The sequence below is a fragment of the Aotus nancymaae genome, unplaced genomic scaffold, assembly GCF_030222135.1.
Source record: "Aotus nancymaae isolate 86718 unplaced genomic scaffold, 86718_ANA_hifiasm-v0.15.2.pri h1tg000250l, whole genome shotgun sequence".
In the NCBI taxonomy this organism is placed as follows: Eukaryota; Metazoa; Chordata; class Mammalia; order Primates; family Aotidae; genus Aotus; species Aotus nancymaae.
In genome coordinates, this window is record NW_026988665.1 from 2,062,433 (window position 1) to 2,084,387 (window position 21,955).

General features: G+C 44.3%; 1 protein-coding gene across 4 annotated transcripts in view; it reads right to left on the bottom strand.

Moving 5' to 3' along the window:
* GNB1 (G protein subunit beta 1) overlaps positions 1 to 21,955 on the bottom strand; it is a 100,493-nt gene that overhangs the window by 23,829 nt on the left and 54,709 nt on the right. For 2 of the 4 annotated variants that reach the window (XM_012467888.3, XM_012467886.3), the window contains exons 1-4: positions 20,451 to 20,560; positions 13,954 to 14,055; positions 6,352 to 6,390; positions 4,315 to 4,421 (exon numbers count right to left, since the gene is read on the bottom strand). In XM_012467888.3, the coding sequence (XP_012323311.1) occupies positions 4,315 to 4,421; positions 6,352 to 6,390; positions 13,954 to 14,010 (203 nt within the window). In that variant the 5' untranslated portion in view covers positions 14,011 to 14,055; positions 20,451 to 20,560. Of the gene's footprint in view, positions 1 to 4,314; positions 4,422 to 6,351; positions 6,391 to 13,953; positions 14,056 to 20,450; positions 20,561 to 21,955 lie in introns of those variants that run through there. The other 2 variants (XM_021667456.2, XM_064371977.1) reach the window with 1 other exon arrangement.

Genomic DNA, 21,955 nt, shown 5'->3' on the forward strand with positions numbered 1-21,955 from the left:
TAAAGCAGCTCATCCTCCTGGATTAGGAGGATCACCTTTACACAGGTCTCCCGGTCAGACAGCTTAATAACTGCTGACTTGCAGAGGGATTAGGGACACGTAAGCTGTGCACTGATCCTCCAGAAGGTGAGAGAAGACATGCCTCCTAGTCCTGGGTCAAGGAGCTGCTGGAGAATTGGGTTCACATTGCCTACTAGTGCCTTTACCTACTCAAAAATCAATTATCTGAGGTGCCACTCACCCAGAACATAGAAGCAAGAGCCAGGAAGCAAGATAAAGGGTCCCAGGACCCAAAAAGTAGCTGTCAAAAAATCAAAACACCTAACACCCTTCATTTTACTCAAAGGAGGGAGGGTGTTGGCGCATGCCTGTAACCCCAGCACTTTAGAAGGCTGAGATGAGAGGGTCGGTTAAGTCCAGGAGTTTGAGATCAACATGTGACAACAAGGGAGACCCTGTCTCTACAGAAACTATTTAAAAAATTAACTGGGCACGGTGATGTGCACCTGTGGTACCAGCTACTCAGGAGGCTAAGGCAGGAAGATGGCTTGACCACAGAAATTCAAGGCTGCAGTGAGCGGGGATCTCACCATTGCATCTCAGCCTAGGTGACAGAAACCTAGTTTCAAAAAAAAGATCGCCATTCATTACAAACTAATATATTGATAAATATATTACAAATGTATAAATTTGCTACTTAATAATACATAACAAATACATATATCTGCTACATTAATGCATACATAACAAGTACTCATTGTGGGCCTCTCATGTAGTGTTTTTTTTTTTTTTTGAGATGGAGTCTCATGCTGTCGCCCAGGTTGGAGTGCAGTGGCATGATTTTGGCTCACGGCAACCTCTGCCTCCAGGGGTTCAAGTGATTCTCCTGCCTCAGCCTCTTGAGTAGCTGGAACTACAGGCATGTACATCATGCACAGAGAGTATCTGTATTTTTAGTAGAGACAGGGTTTCACCATGTTGGCTAGCCTGGTCTTGAACTCCTGACCTTAAGCGATCCACCTGCCTTGGTCTCCCAAAATGCTGAATTACAGGTGTGAGCCACCACGCCTAGCTTCATGTAGCTTTCAAAGACAAACTGGCAGTCATGTCTACGGTTTGAGAGTGTCCATAAATCAAACAAACACAGTAAAAGAACTGGTATTCATAAATTATAGCTTTAAGTCATGAAAAAAATCTTAAGCAGTAACATTTGTTTATAAAGGCAGGAAATATGGAGAATAAAGAAAATATATACCTTCTCTCCAAAAAACCTCTTTTGGACCTGAAAGAGCCAACCACTGGCCTAACCTGAAAAAATGGCTATTTAGAACAAGCAGTCTCTAGAAGCCTCTGGAAAGCAGAGGTTCTCCATAACATCATTTTGGTTTCCTCATGACTGTGAAATTATACAACAAAGGCCATGCACCTAGCACCCTGTCCAAGAATGAGGACAAACGTGGCACCGCAGTCTCCCACAGACTTCACTGAAGACTGCCTTGCTCACAGGATGGCCACGGCTCTGAACTTGGTTCTGCTTTGTCAGCCCTTGCTTTTCTTCCTTCTGATCCTGGGGCTTTCAAGGCACACAGTGTATTTGAGACACATGGAATATAAAGCCTCCCACCCAGTGATTTGGCACCCACCCCACCAGCCCTGAGCCCCCAGCCCCACCTCCACTGCTCAGGCCACATACGCATCTCGTAGGTCCCCGAACACACCTGCATGCAGATCACTCTCCTCCCTTCTGGACTCCCCAGTGCAGAGCCCAGCTGGTGAAGGAGACACGTCACTCAGCAGTGCAGCGCCTGAGTACCTCGACACTTCCTAGCCACAGCACCATCTACTCTCTCAACTTGCCTAACCTGGACATCAACGTCCCCACACATGGAGGAAAGGCCCCCAAGTAACATACTGTTTTGTTTCTCATCTACTTTTGACAATAAATTCTAGGAAAGACTACAAACAACATTTTCTTTTTTTTTCTTTTGAGACAGAGTCTTGCTCTGTCGCCCAGGCTGGAGTTTAGCGGCGCAATTTCGGCTCACCACAACCTCCGCGTGCCTCAGCCTCCCAAGTAGCTGGGACTACTGCCACCATGACTGTCTGATTTTTATATTTTTAGTAGAGATGGGGTTTCACCATGTTGGCCAGGCTGGTCTTGAACTCCTGACCTCAGGTGATCCGCCCGCCTTGGCCTCCCAAAGTGTTGGGATTATAGGTGTGAGCCACTGCGCCTGGCCAGAACATTTTCTTTTTTGATTCTTCTTTACCTTTTTAAAGACATAACTTTAAATTCACAAAGTATATAGTTACTTATTTACTTATTTATATAGAGACAGGGTCTCACTCTGTCACGCAGGCTGAAACACAGTGGCATCATCTCAGCTCACTGCAAGTTGTGCTTCTTGCCTCCTGGGTTCAAGTGATCCTCCCACCTCAGCCTCCTGAGTAGCTGGGACTACAGGTGCGCACCACCACATCTAGCTAATTTTTGTATTTTTTGTAGAGAAGGGGTCTCTCCATGTGGCCCAGGCTGGTCTTGAACTCCTGGGCTCAAGCCATTCCCCTACTTCAGATTCCCAAAGTGCTGGGATGATAGGCATGAGCCAACGTACCTGGTTACTTATTTATTTTGAATATTTAGAAGAATTTTTGACAAATAACTATTTACACAGTACAATGTGGTGTTTTAATATATATCCACATTGTGAAATGAAAGAATTAAGCTAATCAACATACCCATCACTAACTGTTTTTGTGTGTGTGTGTGTGTGTGTGTGTGTGTGTGTGTGTGTTAGGAACATTTAAAATCAACTTTACTAACAATTTTTCAAATATATGTTATTATTAACTACAGTCTCCGTGCTGGGTGACAGATTTCTAGAATTTATTCCGAACTAAAACTCTGTACCCTCAGAACACCATCTCCCCCTCCCCCACTCCCCCTCCCATTTTTATTCTGACTCCCCCCGCATTGGAAAAGCGCTCATTTGCATATGGAATTGTATGGGATACAATATAGAACAAACTAAAGATAGAATCTTTTGTTCTCTAGCTGTTTGTGCTCTAAAGCAGACAATTTCACAAACAAAGAAAAAGCCAAGCAGAAAATTCCAGGCTAACAACCGAATACAAAGAAACACTACTCAACGAAGGGAATGTTAAAACCCGTTAACTCAGGTGCTTGGAAGAGCATGTCAGGGTTACACAAATCAAACAGCCCTTTATTAAGTTATTTGGATAGAACAGGCAGCAAATAAGACTTTGTAATAGCCTCTAAATGACAGGAACACACAGAGTGTGGGATGACAGAGGTGAGGCGCCTGTGGAAAAGCAAGGGGTATAGTTTCAAGTATAAAAAACAGGCTAGAAATTGTGGTGGCTCACACCTGTGATCTCAGCACTTTGGGAGGCTGAGATAGAAGGATCACTTAGGGGCCAGGAGTTTGAGACTGGCCTCAGCAAAAAAGAGGGATCCTGTCTCTACAAAAAAAATAGACATATTAGCAAGGTGTGGTGGCACATGCCTGTGGTCTCAGCCACTTGGGAGGCTGAGTAGGAAGGGTTGCTGGAGCCTAGGAGGTAGAGGCTGCAGTGAGACACGATCACACCACTACACTCCAGCATGACTGACAGAGTGAAACCTCTGTCTCAAAAAAAAAAAAAAAAAAAAAAAAAAACGACAAGACAAGAAAAAACTGGAGCCCATGAAGGGAATTATCTTTTGGGATGGTAAACAAAAGGAAGGCAGGGCAGACAGGCCAGGTGAGAGAAGAGTGAGAGCGGCTCACAGTGCATTCCTGAGTGTCTGCTGCTGAAAGCCAACCAGCAAACCACATACAACACGATGCTGACTATAAGGCTCAATACGCTTCAGCCCTCAGGATTCTTGGGTCAGGTTCTGTGATTTCCGGAGCCTGGGCACTGAAATCACAGAAGGGTGAGGGCCGACCAGTCCTGAGAAACAGGCACAGAGAGGTCACTTTCTCAAATTCCCATAAGTAGGATGCAGTAGAACCAGAGGACAGAGTTCAAGAAACTGAAAGAGTCGTGAGAAGGGAGAAAGAAAAATCAGAACTTGTATTGATGTGACAGACAGTGAAGAAATGGCAGCGCCCTTTCAGTGCAGGTAAGTGGAAAACAGGACAGGGAGTAGGCATCTGTGAATGCTGCACGTGGCGTGCCCAGGGCTCTGATTAAACTTCCTCATTTTTTCATGGTAAAACACAGCAAATGGGTTCGGGTTGTTTTCCCCTAGGAAAACAGAGCTGCCTGGAACATGTCAAGCCGCGTCCTGCTCACGCCCACACCCACCTGGAGTCTGTGCCCCAGTGCATGGCGTAGATCTTGGCCAGGTGCCCCCGTAGTGTCCTCCTCGTGCGCATTTGGATTCTTCCCACTGGGTCGATGTTGTTTGTGATCTTTAAAATAAAAATGTCTCTGTGAATTAAGATCTGTGGTTAAACGACTCTCCTCCTCTCCCTTCCCGGTCATGGCTGTTGGCTCGCCCACTGTGCCCACCTCTTCCCAGCCCTCCCCACGGTTCTCCAGCGGCTCCTACTGTGTCATTCTGCACTGAACCCCTTCCCCACTTCTCACCAAGTCTCAGTCTGCCGGTCATCAGGAGCGTGTCTGGCCTCCCCTCCAAGCACAAGAACACTGCCAGCCTTGAAGCACTTGCTGTTCCTTCCCTGCCTCCTTCCTCCTCTCCCTGTCCATCCAGGACCAGCTCCTCTCAGGTCTCTCAGTCCTTTGAGATCTCACTACTTTTCCTCCTCACACCTCACAGATGTCCAACACCATGTGTGGGCCTGGATGACACCTGCTTCTGCACGACTCTCACTCGTTAGCACAAGCTGTACACACCTGCCAAGACCATCCTACATACAGATACTGATGTTAATGAGTTTAGGTTGGCAAATGGAGTAAGTGTATTACAATAGTGGGTTTTTTAAAATGGACAGTCCAAAGTGTTCTGAGAATTGAAATTCAGGTAATTCTATGTAGCCTAATTCTTTTTCTTTAACTTACAATTTAACCTCAATTAAAGTGCATCCCCTAAAGCATTTGAACAATTAAAAAATTTAAACATCTTCATTAGAAGTATGAATATAGTTTTGCTTTCATATTTCTGTCCAATTCTTTGGACTTTATTTTATTTTTACTTTTATTATTATTATTTTTGACAGAGTCTCACTCTGTCACCCAGGCTGGAGTGCAGTGGTGTGGTCTTGGCTCAGTGCAACCTCTGCCTCCAGGGTTCAAGCGATTCTGCTGCCTCAGCCTCTTGAGTAACCAGGATAACAGGAGCGTGCCACCACAGGATAACATCCGTGCCAACATGGTGAAACCCCGTGTCGACTAAAATACAAAAAATAATTTTTTGTATTTTAGTCGACACGGGGTTTCACCATGTTGGCCAGGATGGTCTCGAACTCCTGACCTCCAGTGATCCACCCACCTCGGCCTCCCAAAGCGCTAGGATGGACTTGCAACCACTGCCTGCATCTAGTTCCAAAACATCTTCATCATCCCAAAAGGAGAGCTGACATCCATTTGCAGTCAGTCCCTGTCCCTCACCTCCTCCCCTCTCTCCCCTAATGCCACTGCTGGCCACTAGTTCACTCTGTCTCAATGCATTTTACTATTCTAGGTATTTCATAGAAACAGAATCACAAAACATAGCCACTTCTGTTTGGCTTCTTTCACGTATCGTAATATTTATGGGGCTTATCCCTAGTGTAGCCTCTGACTGTACTGAGGTCTATTTAACGGCTGGTAATACTCCAGGGGAATTTAAGAGACACCACATTTGTTGATCTACTCACTTACTTATGCACATTTTAGTTGTTTCTACATTTTGGCTGTTGTAAATGGTGCTGCTACAAACATCCACGTACATGTGTTTGTTAGAAAACCCGCGTTCAGTTTGGTTGGGCATATACGTAATGGTAGAACTGCTGAGTCACACAGTAATTCTAGATCGAACTTTTTGAGGTATTGCCAAATTGGATATTAGAAATCGAAGTTCTGAGGCAGATTCTGTTAAGGAGAGGAGCTTCAAAATACCTTAAGAGAGTAGTAGCAATATTTTACAAATATTACCTCTGTAACAGGAAGATAATTATTTAATAATTATCTTGATATATCTTGTTTTCATCTCAAAAAGCCCTTCTAATTCCTATGCCTACCATCAGAATGACTTCTTAATAAAAACATTCCACGCATTGGCTTGGCATCCTCACTCTGGAGGAGAGAACCCAAGCAGAGCCCTCCCGAGGCTCCAGGTGTGGGCACCCACGCCAGCCTCCTCATAGGTAGATGGCTCTGCATGACTCAGTGGGCTCTTACCTGAGAGAGAGTTGCATCTGCACATGCTTTCCTGGCATCCTGGGAAACAAGGACAGTGAGAAATTAGCAACGTTTCAGATACATTCAATCTTAGGTCCACACACACCCAAGTTTCAGAAAGAGCTTTCATACACTGCAAGGAGTGCAAGCGGAGCGTGAAGAATGGCGCACTCACTCCTTCCCTCTCAACAGCCCACACAACCTACTGCCACCTGTGGACTGTCCAGGCCACGCTGAACAGAGAATCAGTAACACCAAAATCTGTCTGAGACCTGCACACAATACTCCTGAAGCCTGCAGCTGTGCCCAGCACTGAGGAGACCACACTGCAAGCTGGGGCAGCACCCAAGCACTCTGGGACCTGGTGCTACCTGTGCCCTCACTGCTGCACACAGTGGCTGGCACACACACATCTTGCTCTTTTTACAAAGCCCATGTAGGGTCAGGAAACCTGTGGCCCACAGAAAAAGTCTAAAAAGGACCAGATATCCAGCCCAAAAAACTTTTCTTCAGATTGCATTAACTAAGTACTTTGTTTTCAAGAGAAACAATAGCTAATTCTAAATTCTATGGAGGGCGCAGTAGCTCATGTCTGTAATCCTACCATTTTCAGAAGCTGAGGCAGGAGGATCGCTAGAGCCCAAGAGTTCAAGACCAGCCTGGGCAACAAAGTGAGACCTCATCTCCATTAAAAATAAAATTTAAAAATTTAAGGAAAATAGGCCGGGCACAGTGGCTCACGCCTGTAATCCTAGCACTTTGGGAGGCCAAGGTGGGTGGATCACCTGAGGTTACGAGTCCGAGACAAGCCTGGTCAACATGGCAAAACCCCATCTCTACTAAAATTATAAAAATTAGCTGGGTGTGGTGGGGTGTGCCTGGAATCCCAGCTACTCAGGAGGCTGAGGCAGGAGAATCAATTGAACCTGGAAGGCAGAGGATGCAGTGAACCGAGACCACACCACTGCACTCCAGCCTCAACCTGGGTGACAGACCAATACTCCATTTCAAAAAAAAAAAAGTAAAGAAAATAAAGAAAAATAAATAATTTCTATGGAAAAAGAGCAAGGGACCTTGAGTCAGACAATCAGATTCACATGAGCCTCTCTGGCTGCTGTTCTCATTTCTCATCTGTAAATGACTTTCAGAAGCAGGTAAGCAGTGTGAAGGGATCTACCAGTGCTAACTCAAATGTTTTCATTACTAAGAGATCATAGTTACTAGAAAATAGACCTGGAAATCTCAAAAGAGAATGTATGTTTATAAACAGAAAGGTAGATATCATAAAGGAAAATGAAACAATGGCTTTAATTAAAAGGTTAAAAATTTGAGTGTAGCTATAATTTTAAAGAAATATCACAATTTTTTTTCTTTTGAGACAGAGTCTCACTCTGTCTTACCCAGAATGGAGTGCAGTGGCACGATCTAGGCTCACTGCAGCCTCCACCTCCCGGGTTCAAGTGATTCTCTTGTCTCAGCTGTGACTACAGATGTGTGCCACCGCACCTGGCTAATTTTGTATATTCCGTAGACGAGGTTTCACCATGTTGGCCAGGCTGGTCTTGAACTCCTGACCTCAGGTGATACACCCACCTCAGCCTCCCAGGGTGATGGGATACAGACATGAGCCACCGCACCTGATCTCTTTCTTTTCTTTTTTTTTTTGAGATGAGTTTCGCTCTTGTTGCCCAGGCTGGAGTGCAATGGCGTGATCTCGACTCACTGCAAGGTCTGCCTCTGAGGTTCAAGTGATTCTCTTGCCTCAGCCTCCCAAGTAGCTGATATTACAGGCATGCATCACCATGCCTGGCTAATTTTGTATTTTTAGTAGAGATGGGGTTTCTCCATGTTGATCAAGCTGGTCTCGAACTCCTGTCCTCAGGTGATCCGCCTACCCTCAGCCTCCCAAAGTGCTGGCATTACAGGTGTGAGGCACCATGCCTGGCCTTTTTTTTGTTGTTTTTTAAACTATGTATGTTTTTATTTTTATGACAGGAGCTAGCTCTGTTGCCCAGCCTGGAGTACAGTGATATCATCATACCTCACTGCAGCCTTGACCTCCTGGGCTCAGGTGACCCTCCCATCTCAGCCTCCTGAATAGCTAGGCTACAAGCATGCACCATCATGTGCAGCTAATTTTTGTATATACATTTATTTTTTGGTAGAGATGGGGATCTCAACACGTTGCCTATGGCTGATCTTGAATTCCTGGGCTCAAATGATCCTTCTGCCTTGGCCTCCCAAAGTGCTGGGATTATAGGTGAGGGCTACCTCGCCTGGCTGACAATTTCTAGTAAGAAAAATGTGTTTATATGCTGTCATCTGACCACCTACTTTCAAAATGGCAAATGGCAGGTGCAGCCCTTACAGTCATGTATCCAAAGGTCCCCACGTGGGGGAGGTGGAGGAGGAGTTCCCAGTGGCTCACGCTTTCAGGGCAAACTGCTCACTGCAAATGATTTCTATTTTAGGAAGCTTGTGGGAGTATTTATAAACTGATAATATGGTAATATATTGGCCAGGCACGGTGGTTCATGCCTGTAATCCCAACACTTTGAGGGGCCAAGGTGGGTGGATCACCTGAGGTCAGGAGTACAAGACCAGCCTGGCCAATATGGTGAAACTCCATCTCTACTAAAAATACAAAAAGTAACCAGGTGTGGTGGCTGGCACCTGTAATCCCAGCTACTTGGGGAGGCTGGGGCAGGAGAATGGCTTGAACCTGGGAGGCAGAGGTTGCAGTGAGCCAAGATCGTGATGGCACTCCAGCTTGGGCAACACAGCGAGACTCCATCTCAAAAAAATATATATATAGATAGATGGATAGATAGATAGATAGATAACTATAAATATACCAAATTTATAGATTCCAAATTCATCTTTAGTTAAACTATTATTGGTCATTCTGCTTTATAATTAAAACACAAAAAAACTACGTAACTGAGTATGTGTATGCGAGCAGTAACATTTGGAGAAAGGGAGATGAAGAATACTTGGAGCAGCAAAGGCCTTTTTGTCAATGAATTTTTACCTGGCAAGTACTGAGTTTAATATTTATTTCTGAATACTATGCTTGTTGACGTTATAGCCTTTGATTAAAGCCTTTGATTTTAAAATGTCACAAGGAAACTTAAAATGGAGAAAATAAAACATGAGATTTAAGCAACTTCACCCTGGTTAGTATCCAAAGACTAAAATTAATTTCTTAAGGTGCAGTGTAACAGACTGTGGTGACACTACTGCTAAACAGAGGGAAAAGCTACTGCAAAAACGAAACAGATAACTTCAATTCAGTCTTCATTTTAGCCAACAACCAGCTTATGTAACTGAGTGCAGCACGCTGCAGAACAGACACCTTCAACTTTCAAGACTGCAGGAGGAAGTCTTTTAATGGAAACAAGCTCTGTAACTGCTTAACAAAGAATAAAAGTTTCAAGTTCAGATTAATTTCCAGTTTAATGGACTCCTGCAGATACTCCACCTAAATCAGAGAGGAACATGTCCAAGCCATTAATCAGCTGATTTCTCATTCTTTTTGGATCTATGTCAAATGACACAGCAGCACACTTACTTTAGGCTTCATCCTAAATGAAAGCCTGGGCCCTGCTCAGCATGGAGTTGCCAACTGTAATGGACCAGGCCCTCAGTACTGCTGCCTCTCACACGAATGGACCCTGGCTCCCTTGCACTGGTGGCACGCCGCTCCAGAACACACCTACACCTGTGCATCCTGTGGAGCTTTCTTACTCCATCAGCTACTCTGTGTATTTTAATCAGCATCTCTTTGAGAGCCTGTTTCCTCAATAATAATGAAAAGGAACATGCAAGATCCTTTAAGGGTCTTTTGGCTGAAAAACAAATCTAAGAAAGAAAAAACATCTTTTAGAATCATCTATAATTTCTTGTTTGATTCACCAAGTTCTGCATTCTTTAACAAGTGTGTATTCCTTGGGCAATCAGGAAAAAATGTTCTACATTTTAAAAATAAACCTTCCTTTCCCATTTGGGGTAAAAGGACTTAAACAGCTTTTGCTGTCCCTGTCCCGTGCAGAGGAGCTAACAAGGTACAGTCCCTGTGACTTTGGAGATAAAGCAGCTAGGCGCCTCACCTAGTCAACGTCCCACTATGGAGCCACAAGCTGCATGTGGCTGAGCACAGGAAAGGGAGCCAGGAGACTTGGGACAAAAACAGTGTCAAGTATCTCAATTAAAATGTATTAATTACTGCCCACAGTCACCATGTTTTGTGGTAAAGTAAAAAAATAAATAAAATGCATTAATTACATATTGAATAATAACATTTTAGCTATATTGCCTTAGATAAAATTTGTTGGGCCAGGCGTGGTGGTTCACACCTGTAAACCCCAGCACTTTGGGAGGCTGAGGCAGGAAGATTGCTTTAGCCCAGGAGTTTAAGACCAGCCTGGGCGACATGCTGAACTGTGTCTCTACAAAACTGAAAAAAATCAGCAGGTACGGCAGTGCACTCCTGTAGGCCTAGCTACTCAGGAGGCTGCAGTGAGTTGTGATGCTGTGATCACACCACTGCTCTCCAGCTTGGGCGACTGAGCGAGACCTTGTCTCAAAACAAGCAAACTAAAAACTCAAAAAACCTTAACTAGGATTAATTTGACCTGTTTCGTTCTTTTTATTCTTTTTAAAGAGAGGGGGTCTTCCTTCATCATACAGACTGGTATCAAACTTTTGGGTTCAAGCAATCCTCCCGCCTTGGTCTGCCAAAGCTGGGACTACAGGCAGGAGCCATGGTACCCGGCCCTATCTCTTTTTACATTTTTTATGTGGCAACAAGAGCATGTTCGGGAGTGTCACGTGCTATTCGTACCAGCCCAAGAGGGAGCCCCCTGTGCAAGAAGGCCCTGGGGAAGTCACAACATGACAGGGCTCAAACCTCGGGAGGAGGTGCAACAGCTCCTTTAGGCCTTAATTTTTTTAATTTGCGTGTCTTTTACCTGTGTTGTACAAGCTCTTTTCATCTGCTATGAATAGATCCAGGTCCACTATTTGTGAGCAACGTATAGGTCACAAATAGAAAAACAAAATATCTTAAAATAGGCCAAATCACACTACTGTCCAAGACATTTTTAGGGTAAACTTAGTAGAGGATATCTGAGTTTCTCTTTGACTGTAAATCTCAGAGAATTCCATTATTTTTCCACAAGTTCAGGAACAAGCTGCCTAAAATGATGCTGGTGTTTCCTTCTCCAACTCCTGGTGGGCTTTCTAAACACATAATGGGCCATTTAAAAGGAAATAATTAGGCTTCATTCTTGTACTGAGTCAGAAAAATAAACTGTTTTTATTTTATTTTGAGAAGGAGTCTCACTTTGTTACCTAGGCTGCAGTGCAGTGGTGTGAACACAGCTCACTAAACAGCCTCGACCTCCTGAGCTCGAGTGATCCAGCTGAGGAGCTGGGACTACAGGTGCGCAGCACCAAGCCCAGCTTATAAACTGTTACTCAGACATGAATTAAATGTTGCCAGCTTCCTGTACAGTGACACTCTGAAGGACAGCTAAAGCTTGACAGAGCAAACAAGAGTAAGCTCTTACATCAAATGGACAAAACCTAAAATCATAGTGAAGACTTGGTTTTTCCTGAGAAGTCTGCCTCTTTTACTCTTCCTCTTCATATCAGCAGTTTCAGAATGGAAACAAATACTGACATTAAGTGTTTCTCTATAAAATATTTACTAGAAGTGCTAGTTCACAAAAGCAGAAGGAGCAGAACAAATTTCGTTTAGACCTACTGCTCTTCCCTTTTCAAAAAGGTTATCAGGATGGGAGCAGTGGCTCACGCCTGTAATCTCAACACTTTGGGAAGCCAAGGCGGACAGATCACTTGAGGCTGGGAGTTCGAGATCAGCCTGGCCAACATGGTGAAACCTCATTTCTACTAAAAACAGAATAATTAGCCAGGCATGGTAGCAGAGGCCTATAATCCCAAGTACTCGGGAGGCTGGTGCAGGAGAATTGCTTGAACCCTGGAGGCAGAGGTTGCAGTGAGACAAGATCTCACCACTGAGGAGAGCGAGACTCTCTCTCTCAAAACAAAACAAACAAACAAACAAAAAAGCCAGACACAGTAGCTCACGCCTGTAATCCCAGCACTTTAGGAGGCTGAGGCAGGCAGATAATGAGGTCAGGAGATCAAGACCATCCTGGCCATGGTGAAACCCTGTCTCTACTAAAATAAAAAAAATTAGCCAGGCATGGTGGCACGCGCCTGAGTCCCAGCTACTCAGGAGGCTGAGGCAGGGGAATCGCTTGAATCTGGGAGACGGAGGTTGCAGTGAGCCAAGATCATGCCATTGCACTCCAGCCTGGCGAAAGAGCAAGACTCCGTTATCAAAGAAAAAAAAAGTTATGAACTGTGCAATCTAACATTCTGTATCAGTCACAGACTGGAATTGAATGTTTTAGAATTCTGTGAAAGGTATTCTTTCAACAATGCAGTTTATTTACATACGGTTGTTTTTATTTTTATTTTTCAGGGTCTCACTCTGACGCCCAGTTGCACAATCTTGACACACTGGAACCTCCGCCTCCTGGGTTCAAATGATCCTCTGACCTCAGCCTCCTGAGTAGCTGGGACTATAGGCACACATCACAATATCCAGCTAATTTTTACATTTTTTGTAGAAATGGGGTTTCACTATGTTGGCCTGGCTGGTCTTGAACTCCTGACCTCAAGTAATCTGCCGGCCTTGGCCTCCCAAACTGCATTCCAGAAGTGAGTCCAGTGGAACTGGCCTCTATCTTGGATTTTGATATATCTGCTCCATCTAGCAGTCTATCAAAAGCTGTAGATTCCAATCATCACCACTAGGGAAGATCCCCTTTCAAAATTAGGAAAAAAATTATCAGGTATACCTGAAATACTTTTTTATTTTTGAGACAGAGTCCTGCTCTGTTATCAGGGTGGAGTGCAGTGGTGTGATCTCGGCTCACTGCAACGTGCGCCTCCCAGGTTCAAATGATTCTCCTGCCTCAGCCTCCCGAGTAGCTGGGACTACAAGCCTGCACCACCACACCTGGCTGATTTTTGTATTTTTAGTAGAGACGAGGTTTCACCATATTGGCCAGGATGGTCTCGATCTCTTGACCTCGTGATCCACCCGCCTCGGCCTCCCAAAGTGCTAGGATTACAGGTGTGAACCACCGCGCCCGGCCCTGAAATACTTTTTTATTGTTGTTAATACTCTTGTTTTTAAGAAAGTTTTTTGCTGTCAACTTAAAAGACCCAATATTCAGGGGAGGGAGGCAGATATCACAGTCTAATAAGTGGCCCAGAGTATCACAAGCAAACTTTCAAGGTTATGATAAAGAGTGCAAAAGACACTTATAAATTCTATGGAGATATCTGGTGTATATTCAAATAACAAATTATATACAGTAAACAAAATCCCTAAAACAATGTACTAGGCCAAGTATCTAGATCTATATTTAGTACATCCTAGGCCAACTAAGATTCAATTTCAATATAAAACACAGAAGTCATTCTGTAACCCATTCTTCCTAAAACAAATAACATCTAACCTGCAATTCAAATGATTAATAAAACCAAGCGCACACAACTACGTACTCGAATCTGGTTCTTAAGCTGCTCGGCCTCCTGCCGTAACTGGTCAAGCTCACTCATCTTCTGAGTTTGGTGCTCTTCAACGCCACTTCAGAGATGTAAGATCTGAAACAGAAAGACAAGCACAACAATCAACAACTGTGGAATAATGTGATGAAGCAGGTGAGAAAAGTAAATTGAAAATCTGAAAACTATTGTCTCTTATAAATCAGAGAACTTTTCTTCAGCATTCATCAGAACTTAGAAAATGTCTATGTAGGGCCAGGTAAATAAAAGATAATTATGATTATTTACTGGCTTTACATAATATTACAATGTCTAAAATACTACTCAACATATGGTGGTGGGTTATAAAAAGAAAAATCTGTTAAGCAGCACTTTTCATGAAAGAATCTGGGTCTCCCTACAAATCCAAGTACGTAAGACTGACATTTAGGCCAGGCATGGTGGCTCACACCTGTAATTCCAGCACTTTGGGAGGCCAAGGCGGGCGGATCACTTGAGGTCAGGAGTTGAGACCAGCCTGGCCAACATGGTGAAACCCTGTCTCTATTAAAAATACAAAAATTAGCTAGCTGAGTGTGGTGGCAGGCACTTGTAATCCCAGGTACTTGGGAGGCTGAGGTAGCAGAATTGTTTGAACCCAAGAGGTGGAGGTTGCAGTGAGCTGAGATGGGGCCACTGCATTCCAGCCTGGGTGACAGAGCAAGACTCCATTTCAAAAAAAAAAAAAAAGGATCCCAACCTGAAGTTTAGGATAGCTATCACAAGAAGACCTAGGGGAAGCTACTTCAGGGAACAAGGGTCAGTGGCAACCTGGCAACCAGAATCTCAAAGCCATCTCAGTAACCATGAACCGCTACTGGTGAAAAGCTGTCAGGATGCTCACACGGTAATCCTAAGAGCACACAGGGTGGTGTCTAGCAGCTTTTTTGGCTCAGGGAAAACCCACTCTCCCTCCCAAGTGAGCCCAGGGATCCCAGCAAGCTCAGAAACACCTTGATCCTTACAGGCACAGGCTCAATTAGGCTTAGCACAAGCCACTCTGCACACTCACCCTAGCCACATTAGACAATATTCCCGAAATACAAGTAAAAACTAAATCACCTTGTTAAACAAAGTCTTATTTTCCCAAGAGAATGTCATAAATGGAGGCTGACCAAGATCGTGGCTGTTAATTTTAAGTATGACTGAAGTATAAAAAGGCTGAGGATACAGTTGCTGACATCTTTAATCACTCAAGAATACAATCAGCTTCAATATGCAAGCACGGCTTAGGGAAGGACTTCAATTTCCTACATAAATTACAGAGGATCAATTTTACCATTATAACTTTTGTGTAAAAGTCAAAGGGTTAATATAATATACATCAAAATCTAATCCATAGCAGTTATTTTCTTGAGATTAAAACCCATCTGTGGGAAATTACCTCATGACCCAAGAAGCTCAGTTGTCATAGTTTCTAACCTAAACATTCCTAGACTGTATAAAGGAATTCGAATGATCTACAGTATAGATTGATGTAAACCGTCCACAGAACAAGAAAGGCCTGCAAGGCACAGCCCCTAACATGAGCGCGCAGACCCAGCGACCTGCTTCCAGCGCTCTCTGGGGAGGCAGGGTGCACAGCAACACTGTCAGAGAGATTTCTGACCAAACAGTGGTTGCTAAAAGCATTATCTGAAAGGGACGTTTTAACCATGAGGAAAGCCTCCTGCACACACAGAGCATCACTGCAATTAGGTATGGACAATGCCACACCTCAAGGGCAGTGTACTCTTAAGGGATAAGACTGGTTAGTCCTTTCTCTGGTTTTCACATGTTAATTCTAAGGACTGCAGTTTACGAATGTTAATGTGTGAAACAGTAAGAGTGCCAGTACAACAGGAAGTAATGACTCAAATGGAAGCTGCTTCGATGCCTTCTGTCTTGCATGCTTTCTGTATACCCTGACACTGCTCACTTGTATTTCACACGTGATCAAATTATGTACACAATTCTGCAGTTGGGGATAGTTTTATTTCACTAGCACCCCCTACGCCTAAGAGAATTGTTCTTAGTCTGTAAAGCTACTTTAATCCTTTCAAAATCAACATGAAGAAAACAAGTTAATGTTATGAGAGACCCTGAATTAAACTGTTTTAGTTAACAAACACAGTTTCTGATCCTAACTTAAAAGTTAAGCTAGTTTTATGGGACTAAAATCAACAAATTCTTGAGATCTGGGTGAAGAGAAAGCGTGTTCTGAGATGCCTCAAACATGATGCTGGGGCCAGGTGCGGTGGCGCACACCTATAACCCCAGCACTGTGGGAGGCTGAGGAGGGCAGATCACCTGAGGTCAAGTTTGAGACCAGCATGGCTAAACCCACAGAAATTAGGTAGGTGTGGTGGTGCATGCCTGTAATCCCAGCTACTCAGGAGGCTGAGGCAGAAGAATCGATTGAACCCAGGAGGTGGAGTTTGCAGTGAGCTGAGATCGCACCATTGCACTTCAGCCTGGGCAACAAGAGCGAAACTCTGTCTCAAAACAAACAAACAAACAAACAAAAAAGATCCTTGTGGCTGGAAGGCAGTGGGTGTGGGTATAAAGGCACAAATTCCATTACTAGGTGCGGTAACTTCTGAAATCTTAAATACTGCTTTTAATTAGATATTCTTTTCACATATTACACAAGAACATGTACATGACAATCACCCAGCTGTACTGCTTGAGACTAGAGAAACAAATTTACCAAAAATCTAAGTATCTTTAAAATGAGCCCAATATAACTTAGTGACCTCACAAAATTTCAGAAGTAGTAATGCCAAAACTTGCTAACTTTAATCTTTAACCATATGCAAAGAGAACAAAATCAGATAGACTTCTTTATCCTTAGTTAGTAGCAGAAATTATGGTAGCTGTCTACTGTGCCGACATTTGGGTCTCAATTAAGAGACTCAAAACCTATGTTTGTCAATTTCTTTAAAAAAGGGTATTCCTGGCCGGGCGTGTTGGCCTGGGCAATATGGCAAAATGCCGTGTACACACACACACACACACGCTCTCTCTCTCTCTCTCTCTCTCTGCCCCCTCCCCACTCCACTCCATTTTTATTAGCAATAACAATAAATTTCCTGGTAAGACCCTCTTTGATCCATACATAGAAGTGATAAGAGAAATCTACTGTCAGGCGTTTCAGTGTTTTTAAAATTACATTCCCTAGTCTCCAGGTTAAAGATGTATTTTTTTCCTTTTCTTTTTTGTGAGATGGAGTTTTGCTGTTGTCCCCTAGGCTGGAGTGCAATGGTGGGATCTCTGCTCACTGCAATCTCTTCTGCCTCCCAGGTTCAAGGGATTCACCTGCCTCAGCCTCCCAAGCAGCTCGGATTACAGGTGTGCACCACCACACCCAGCTAATTTTTGTATTTTTAATAGAGACGGGGTTTCACCACATTGGCCAGGGTGGTAAGGAACTCCTGAACTCAGGTGATCCACCTGCTCTGGCCTCTCAAATGCTGGGATTACAGGTGTGAGCCACCATGCCCAGCCTAAAAATGTGTTTTCTAAAATCAAATAAAAAAAATTTTTGGAGATAAACTCTTAATGATCAGTACCATCTTTGTGTAATGTGGACACACATCACCGACACCCTGTGCAACAGTTCAGGCAGAGTGAACTGGCTGATGGGATGAGGCAGGAGATATGAGACAATGTGGCCACCACATTCCCCATAAACTACAAGGGCACCAGGTGCCAGGAAGGGCTGAACTTAAAGGAAGCAAACAACCTTCTGATTCCCATAAACGAACAGCCTTCCCAGTGGGCTTTAGTTCATCTTTCCCATGCAGACAGTGAACCAAACAAGAACAGAACAGTGTACAAAGCATGATGCTTTCGTGTGTACAGAAAGGACAATCACCAATGCCAGAGAAAACCATCTTTTTTTTTGAGACAGAGCCTTGCTCTTGCTGCCCAGGCTGGAGTGCCGTGGCACAGTCTCGGCTCATGGCAACCTCTACCTCCCCGGGTTCAAGCGATTCTCCTGCCTCAGCCTCCCAAGTAGGGGGGAGATTACAGGCATGCACCACCACGCCCAGCTAATTTTTTGTATTTTTAGTAGAGATGGGGTTCATTCATGCTGGCCAGACTAGTCTCAAATTCCTGACCTCAGGTGATCCACCTGCCTCAGCCTCAAAAGTGCTGGGAATGACAGGTGTGAGCCACCGCACCCGGCCCACCATCTTTTTTTCTAGACACATTAGATGTTAATGGTGTTGTTTCTGGAGACATAGAAACAGGTGGACAGCTGTTATCTTCTCATTATTCTTCAAATATAGTTTTCTTACTAACTCCCCTACACACCAACACACACACACAAAGTTCACACAGGCTAATCTGAGGTCCTAGAACGAAGAAAGATAAAAAATTTTTTCTTTATATTTAAAATTTTTTCTTTATACTTTTCAGTTTCAAAAAAAATAAGTTAATGTTACCTTTTTTAAAAATTTTCTGAGGCAGCATCTCATACTGTTGCCCAGGCTAGAGTGAATGGCACAATCACAGCTCACTGCAGCTCAAGTCATCCTTCCAGCATAGCTTCCAGAGTAGCCAGGACTACAGGCAGACACTACCCCACCACACCTAGTTATTTTTGAAACTTTTGGTAGAGATGAGGCCTTGCTATGTTGGCCAGGCTGGTCTCAAACCCTTGGCTTCAAGAGATCCTCCAGCCTAGGCCTCCCAAAGCGCTAGGCTCTAATCTAATGTGTGAGCCACCACACCCAGACTAAAGTTAACATTTTTTTTTTTTTTTTTTTTTTTTGAGATGGAGTTTTGCTCTGTCACTCAGGCTGCAGTGCAGTGGCACAATCTCAGTTCACTGCAACCTCTGCCTCCCAGTTTCAAGGGATTCTCCTGCCTCAGCCTCCCGAGCAGCTGGGATTATAGGCATGCGCCACCACGCCCAGCTAATTTTTGTATTTTTAGTAGAGACGGGGTTTCACCATATTGGTTAGGCTGGTCTTGAACTCCTGACCTTGTGATCCGCCTGTCTTGGCCTCCCAAAGTGCTGGGATTACAGGCGTGAGCCACCGCGCCCAACAAAGTTAACCTTTTAAAGTTGTTCGATGTGTCTGGGTGCAATGGCTCACACCTGTAATCCTAGCACTTTGAGAGGCAGAGGGAGGCAGATCACCTGAGGTCAGGAGTCGGAGACCAGCCTGGGCAACATGGTGAAACCTCATCTCTACTAAAAAATACAAAATTTAGCCAGGTGTGGTAGAGCATGCACCTATAATCCCAGCTACTCGGGAGGCTGAGGTAGGAGAATGGCTTGAACCCAGGAGGCAGAGGCTGCAGTGAGGGGAGATGGTTGCACTGCATTCTAGCCTGGGTGAGAGAGTGAGACTCCATCTCAATAGAAAAAAAAAAAAAAGGGACTTGATGCAATTACCTGGGTATGGCGGAACGTGCCTATAGTCCTACCTACTTGGGAGGCTCAGGTGGGAGGATCGCTTGAGCCCAGGAGTTCAAGGCTGCAGTGAGCTATGATAGCACCACTATACTCCCAATCTGGGCACAGAGCAAGGTCCTGTCTCTAAATAGTTACTGGAAAACTGTAACATATAACTAAGAACAATGATGAAGACAGTAATAACTTGGGGAAATGCTTACTATATACTAAACGAAAAACAATAAAAATTTGCATATACTAAATTCTATTTATTTTATTTGAGACTCAGTCTAGCTCTAAGGCCCAGGCTGGAGTGCAGTGGCGCAATCGCAGCTCACTGCAACCTCTGCCTCCTGGGTTCAAGTGATTCTCCTGCCTCAGCTTCCCGAGTGCCTGGGTTTACAGGCACCACTATCATGCGCAGCTAATTTTTGTTATTTTTATAGAAACAGGCTTTCACCATGTTGGCCAGGATGGTCTTGAACTCCTGACCTCAAGTGCTCTGCCTGCCTCGGCCTCCCAACGTGTTGGGATTACAGGTGTGAGCCATCACGCGCAGCCACATGTAGTAATTTTAGCTGCTTTATTAGAATTAAAATAAGTCTGGGCATGGTGGTTCATGCCTGTAGTTCCAGCACTTTGGGAGGCTGAGGCTGGCAGATGGCTTGAGCCCAGGAGTTCAAGACCAGACTGGGCAACGACATGGCAAAAACCCAGTCCCTATTAAAAATGCAAAATATTAGCTGGTGTAGTGGTACCCGCCTGTGGTCCCAGCTACTTGTGAGGCTGAGGTGAGAGAATCCACCTGAGACTGGAAAATCAAGACCCTGTCTTAAAAGAAAAAAAGAAAAAAAAAAAAAAGAAAAATATACTTCCTTTAATTTCTTTTTTTTTGACAACAATCAAGATTTTCTATCCAGTAACAAAAAAATACTTACTTTAAAGAAAGAGTTAAAAAGCCTAACAGCATTGTTATTCTACCTTTTTCTACTCTTACTTCCAAATATTGATGCAGCTTCCTTTGGAAAATTAAAAAGTAAATGTAAATTTTCAAAGTGTTACTTACATGTAATCAATCACCTTTGCTTTTCTCTTCACTATCCTTAGTCCCCCCAAACCTTCCAGAACACGCACCATCAGGTTTACCTGGCCTGGGCCCCTCTCCTCCAGTGCCAATGTCACGGCTAAGCTCTGGCTGTGCTGACTGCAGGAACTTGCCCGTCTAATCCACTAAGACAGGGTCTGCTGAGGTCTCATGTCTATTCTTCCTGATGACCCACATCTGCCATTGGCTTTTATTTAGAATTTCAGTTTTTGAAATACTTTTCAGACAGAGATTTAAATAACTTAAAACCAAGCAGGTGAAGAGATATGCCCCTACTTTAGAACCAACATCTTTGTGAGTCAAGTGTTAGCGTAATTTTTAAAGTCAGAATATTTCATATTTGCAATGTGATGTGCTCCGTGTTGCGCCTCTGCCCTTCATGGCAATGCAGCAGCCCAGGCCTCTCATCCAGACCCTGAGAGTCTAAGGGGCACTTCAGAGGTGCCCTCAGGACCCCACAGTTATTACACAGTCACCAACAACAACATTCAGGCTGCAAGTTTGCCAACGACAAAATAGGGTACAGGTACTGAAAAATAAATTCCAGTTCTGGTTCTGCAACACAGAAAGAATACTGCTTTCACTAAATCGTTTTTTACTCTGGTCTAGTTAATGCAAAATGGGAATGGTGTTACCTACATGACAGGGATAAAATGAAAATTAAATCAGACAAGTAATCTGAAAGTGCTGTCAGCCTTACAGCGATTCAATTACGATATGTACCTTTGACTAGAACAACCTCAAAAACACGAGGCACCATGGTCACCAAAATGCACACATGGGGTCCCACCACCAAGCAGCCGCAGGGCAGTCCTGAGTCACCTGGTCACCAGCCAGCCAGCACACCTTTGAGCCTCCTGTGCAGCACTGCGTGGACGGGTGGCGCATCTCTGAAACTTCTTAAGTCCAAGCCGGCTCCACTGAGGCCCCGGTGTCTTACACAGGGGCAGAAATTTGCTAACTTCATCAGTCACACAAGGATCACAGCTCACCCCCAAGACGAAGCAGCATTTTGAGAGAGAGGAGTCTGCATGAGGAATTTAAACCAGTTTCACCCACTTTTCCATTTTCCTTTCATTCCCAAGTCCAGGTCAATCCCCAAAATTAAGACTGTGAATTCAAAGGGCAACAGAAAGTCCTGAGGCCCTGCTTCCTTTATGCACCGCTCCTATAAGGGGAGCAGGGCACCAGTGCAACTGAAAAGGACAGACTACTAACACCACTGCAGAGCGACACACGCGCAGACCCTCCCTCCAAAACGACAGGCAGGTAGAGCCTCCACACGTGCTGAGCAGCATGAACCAGGCTGGATTCTAGTTTGAGAGAGACAGATAACAAACAGGTAAACTACGTGGAGTCACAGAGGCTGGGGACGTACACAGGTACTGAATGGGTGAAGTGTGCCAGAGAGGGCAAGGAGGACGCTGCTTTGCATGGCTGTTGGACATGACCTTGCTAGGGGGCCA